At 33.1% G+C, this 5860-nt stretch overlaps 1 protein-coding gene across 1 annotated transcript in view; it reads left to right on the top strand.

The window, feature by feature from the left end:
- The window catches only part of Mtfr1 (mitochondrial fission regulator 1), a 39961-nt gene that overhangs the window by 6254 nt on the left and 27847 nt on the right, over window positions 1-5860 (top strand). Inside the window, exons 2-3 of the mRNA XM_048782843.1 lie at window positions 3194-3275; window positions 5254-5316. Of these exons, the coding sequence (XP_048638800.1) occupies window positions 3194-3275; window positions 5254-5316 (145 nt within the window). The remainder of the gene's footprint in view (window positions 1-3193; window positions 3276-5253; window positions 5317-5860) is intronic.

The following is a 5860-nucleotide window of genomic DNA, read 5'->3' as shown; positions in this document are numbered from 1 at the left end:
GTTACCCTCCGTGCGACAAACCTCTCGCGTTTGAGTCCCCGTAGCCGATCCTCATGCGATGGAAATCCTTCCTCCAGGTTCTGGAGCACCCCACTATTGCTGGAAATTCCTAACAAGATATCCTTTAGCCGTCCTGACTTGTCATACTCCCACACAGTGAAGCAGCACACGGGGGTAATGCACTCCCCTCGCCGCCATCTTCCCGTCTCCCGTGATCAATATTTGAATTTAATATTTATATAATGTTTAATTTGCTCATTATTTATATAATAGAAAATCTTTTCCCAGCATCCCGAGTAAGGGAATAACTTTCTGGGGTAAGTGGAAAACTTAATTACTGTATCATGTGACCATTAAAAGCAACGCATCTGTTACTAGTGAGGGAAGGCTTAAATATACAGAAAAATCATGTAATAAAATGTTTGACTCACAGTTGATAACTTAGTGTTGTAAAATTATTAATATTGAATTATTTTATAATGTCATTCATCAGAGTTAAAGGTAAGTCATGTCTCCTAAATATAAACTTTAAGGAGGAAGAAAAAAATTTAGTGTACTATGATCGTTCTATTCTACAGATGTTAGTTCTGTTCTTGACATTTTTTATAGGTATTTTATACGATACATAAATTTTATTCAGATCCTCTGTGAAGTTATGAGAGCAACTGTGCCAGGCACATTTTGTAGAATACTTGTTTCTCATTTTCAAATTCTGTGATATGGTATTAAGTTTTATTAAATATATAGTTAGATTACATCATTTGAATATGGGTATTCTAGTGTACTTCTCAGTTTTTAGTTTTTACTTTGTGTCTGAACTTTGAATCTAATTCCCCAAGGCTACATCTATTTGGAGATATAAAAAGCAGAGGACCAATTAAAATTACATTTATTTATTTATCTATTTGTGTAGCTGCATGGTTTTGAAATTATTAGCTTGAAGATAAATAATAGGAAAATAAATTACTGATATTTTCATCTTTTTCAGATACGTGTTCATATTTTTTGAACATCCTTTTATCACTTATATACCACCATTTGGCTACATATAGTAGATTAACATTTTAGTATTTATACCAAAAGAGTTTCTTTTCCTCTTGCTTCCAGAAAGAAGGAAAGCTTCTTTTATTTCAAATTCCCCCAAAAGTGAAGCATTTTGATTTCTAAATTTATTTGTTGTTTTAATGAGAAATACAGTTTAGTGGTAAGATTCCTGGCCCTGGATTTAAATAAACCTGGATCTGAAATTTGCCTCTGCTGGTTATTCTTTTCATCTTCAAAATAGGAATAAGAAGAATTGTGTGTAGCACAAGGCCTTGTATATAGTGTTGTTGCATTCAATAGTAAAAAGCTTCCTGATTTGGCTTTGTCCCCCACTTCCCCCACCTCATCAGGCTAATATGACTTGGGCTAATTTAGGCCACCAGGCCACTTACAGAATTCTCTTAGGCACAAGTGACATTTTGTTTAGCTTTGTTTATTTTAAGTTGTAAAATGGATGTCTTTTGTCAGAGAATGGACTAACTCAAAATATTGTAATTAAAACTAAGGGCCCTTCCTATTAATAGAAGATGAGCAGGATCTTTGTTTTTTTTAATGTGTTGAGACTAGTACATAATTATCAGCTTTAATCAGTTTGCTGAAAATCTGTATAAACTCAACTTTTCTTCTGAAATAAAGCATTTTGATCTTTTGGAGATTTTTAATTTCTAAGATTTTTGGAGGGTAATGGCCTCCTGTTAAATAATCAAAATACAAAAGTATAGCCTTTACTATTGGATATCTGAAGAGAAACTTTCTTAGCTCCACTTTTGTCTGTCTGTTCCGCACCCCCCCCCCGCCGCCCCACATTCACATATATATGTGTGTGTGTGTATGTGTGTATATATGTGTGTGTATATATATATCATGTGAACCCAGTTTGGTTCCAAATTCCTTCCTCTTTTTAGACTAGTTTGCAACCTCTTACAATAGAAGGGGAAGAAGACTGTGAATGTTTATTAAAGACATTATAAATATGTTAACTCACTTAATACTCATGGACTCATGAAGCAGATATTGTTCCCATTTTATAGTTGAGAAAATGGAAAATCAATACAGTGATCAGCTTATATAGGCAGTAAATCAGTAGAGCCTGCCTTTAATGCCAGGTCTTTGTGCTGCCATGGCTTAGAATTTCTCTTCACTGTCCTCCATTTTGCCTCAACATTTGTTTGAATGCATCCAAACTTTTTTCTCAATGTATTATATTTATATGCCTAAACAAAAACATTATTAAACTAAAGAAGAAAGAATAGTATATGAAGCTAATGTGATTCCTATTAACCTTAGTATTTTATGATAAAAAAAGATACTATGGCGAATATCTACTTTGTATTAGAAAAATAATAATATGTGAGAATTATATCTTTTTCTTTTGTTCTTTGGAGGACCAATATAAATGTGATTAGGAATTTAGAGCAGGGAAGAAGAGAACTGATAGAAGTTTAATCTTCAGTTAGGAATTTTGAAATTATCAAAAAGAATTTCTTTGCTCCATTCTTCTTCCCTCTCCCCAATACACACTTTTTATATTTCCCTGGGTCTCTTGGAATGTAAGAGTTTATACTTTGTTGGATCACAGACTCCTTAAAAATTTTATTGATGACATGAACAGTTTTCCTAGAAAAATGTTATATACACATAGAAATTTGTATATGTATACATGAATCAAATTATATCAGTTTATCTAAAAATCTGTATTTACTTAGAATTTATAGTTTCTTCTGTTAAATATTTTCTTTTGAGTAATAATATAAATAATATAACAAATGAATTGCCACATAAAACTTGAGTGCAGTTATCACAGATGAGACAGATGATGCTTCAGATTCTAGCCTCACACATCAACACTTCTACAATAGCATTTCACAATGTTAAAAAGAACAAATTGCTTTCCTGTTGTCATCCTCCTCCTTTCTGTCATCACTTTCCAACACTGTTGCTGAATGTTATGGACTGTCATTACTAGACACAGACATGCACACATACACACATACACAGACTCATTAGATTATTTATAAGCAGTTTTTATAGATAAAGCATAGTTTTTCTGTTTAGTGAGTTCTTAAGGGAATTGAATTCTTATTTCTCAGTGAGATCAAATTATCTAGCAATGACAGTTTTCTCCCTGACTTCTCTCTTAAATCTGAAGAAATATTAATGACAGATTATCTTTAGAAGGAGCATACCCTTCTCCAAACCAGTATATTGACAAGACACAGTTTAGCCACAAGGTAAGGTAGGAGATGCACTTGGGTCATGCAGCCTCCTGGTGCACAGATGGTGACTTTTCAGTGCCATCTGTTCACTGTTTCTTCACAGCCATTTATAATTTCTCTCCTTCCATGAGTACTGAATAGAAAAAAATATATATATCAAGACCTACTTTTGGAGTTCTTGGAAGTCTTTCCCCTTAGTTTTTGTCTCCTCACTTTAGTCTGGTAGCTGTTCTTTCTATATATCTATTAATTTACATAGAGTCTTGCTTCATATTTCCCGGCGCTAAATACTATGCATTTCACAAGTAACAAAAGAACATTGTTTTACTACTATGTATGCTTGAAAAAAATAATCACATAAAGCAATCTGTTCTTTTTCCTTCCTTTAATCTTTGTAGATGAAATAGTCTACATATTCCTTACAATTAATAGTTGAATCATTGGCTACTTTTCTAGAAGGCACCTGGTATTCTTTTCTTCTCATATTAAACAGATGGAAAGATGATAATTGAAACTTAGCCCTGCAGCATGTATAATGAAGACTGCTAAAAGCTGTCAGAAACAATCCTTCCTGACCTTGGCAAATTCTTTCAAAATTTTTCTTTGTGAGCTTTTTGTCCTCTTCATCTCCAGGCAAGATCTTTTTTTCCTGGAGAGGAGGAAGATTCACTCTATACTATGTAATTATTACATTGTGATGCATAAATAGCATTCCAATTCTCTTACATCATAAAAGAATTTTGACTTGTGACTAAATACAAGATTCAAAAAAAAAAGAAAGAAATCACCAAATGGTGGTGTTACCATTGCTCTATGGATTTATTTTTAAAAGACCAAGAGCTATTGAAATGTATAAGGTAAAATGCTTGCTTAAATACTGTGTATTTTAGAATGACTTGCCCGTGTTCTGTTTTGGGGATAGCGGCTTTTATGTTGATTTTGTAGAACTGTGAGGCTTCCCATTTCCCTCTAGTCAGGTATTTTTCCATCTCTTAGTCATATCATCATCATCATCATCACTATTATTTTTTTTATTTTTATACCGAGGATTGAACCCAGGGATGCTTAATTGCTGAGCAGTCTTTAAAATTATTCTTTATTTTGAGCTAGGGTCTCACTAAGTTGTGTAGGACCCCACTAAATTGCTGAGGCTGACTTTGAACTTATGATCCTCCTGTCTCAGCCTGCTGAACTGCTGAGAAAACAGGCATGTCCCACAATGCCTGGCAGTCCTCACGTTATTAAAACTATTTATATAACAATCCTCTGTATGATTATTGTGAGTGATATTTTGCTCTAGACTTCAGAGTAACTTTAAACCTCTTAAACTCTTTGTATAGTAGTCATATTTTAATATCAGTATATTCCTTTCTACTTACTAATTCTAATACATATCATCCTTTTTATTTATACTTCCAAAGACAGAATCACAGTTTTTGTTGGTTATCATAGCCAGTAGATTCTAGTGTTTTCTCGAACTCTCCTGGGTAAGTTCATGAAACCTTGAATATATAAGATAAAAAATATATAATAGCTAAGGCAAATGCCAGGAGTATTATATGTACCCTCAAGACTCTCACTTTGACTCATATTAAATTGGATTTGGCTGCTAAAATTTAAGAAATCAGATTGCATCTGTGCACATTTGGTAAGTTGTTCATGATGCTTTTATAATGGTCTGAGGTACAGTTTGGGTTGGGTGTTTTAGCCATCAGAGTTTTCCATGATCCGTTGCGTGGTCATACTGTTTATATTGGAGTAATTCCATTCTTTAACCTACAATAGCCATGGAATGATCTTAAAAGGGGGATGATGTCCATTATCCCCTTTATACCTAACTGTTCTGGTATTATTTATTCAGTCTTTAGGGTACAATTGTTAAGGTTTGAGAAATAAGTATAATAGTCATGTTATTCCCATTCTTTTCTTTTATGATTGCTTTTAATAGCATACTACCTTTCTTTACCTCTTCTATCCAGGCTTTCAGGTGTAGCACTCAAAACGGATAGTTTTTCTCTTTAAGGAAAGATCATATACTGGGGGAGAAGTTTTCAAGGTACAATTTGTAATGATTTAATATACTGTCTGTGTGTTATTTGTTTGCTTTTTGCTTTAGGGGTTTGTTTTTGGTTTTGCTTTAAGCATAGCATAATGTCCTAGGTACACTTTTTTTTTTTTTTTCCATCAGAGAAATTCTCATTATGGCTACCACTAGCTCATTTAGCACCTTTATGCAAATTAAAGACAAGGGACATGCTTAGGGAGCATTGTGACTACTCTTCTTTGGTCAGGTGCTCCTGTGCAGCAAGTAACATGCATGGCATCCATTGACATTCTAAGCTTTGTACTAATTTGGATTTGTTTTGAAGAGTTTATCACAGCAAAAGTAACTCTCATATATTTTTAAAAATTTATTTACTAAAATTCTAAAAGTAAAAATATATCAGAAGAGGTAAAATAGTGTTTCCTTTGCAGAAAATTGGGTCTTTAATTCAAATATAGTATTATTTAAAAGTTAGTAGTCTGTATTTTTATATAATGCCTTGCATTAAACTTTATTGCCTTTAATAATAGCAAGATATATATCTGTCTCTTATACA

This window comes from Marmota marmota, unplaced genomic scaffold, assembly GCF_001458135.2.
Source record: "Marmota marmota marmota unplaced genomic scaffold, marMar, whole genome shotgun sequence".
Taxonomy (NCBI): Eukaryota; Metazoa; Chordata; class Mammalia; order Rodentia; family Sciuridae; genus Marmota; species Marmota marmota.
Note: the sequence above shows the minus strand (reverse complement) of the source record. Positions and strands in the feature narration are given on the sequence as shown.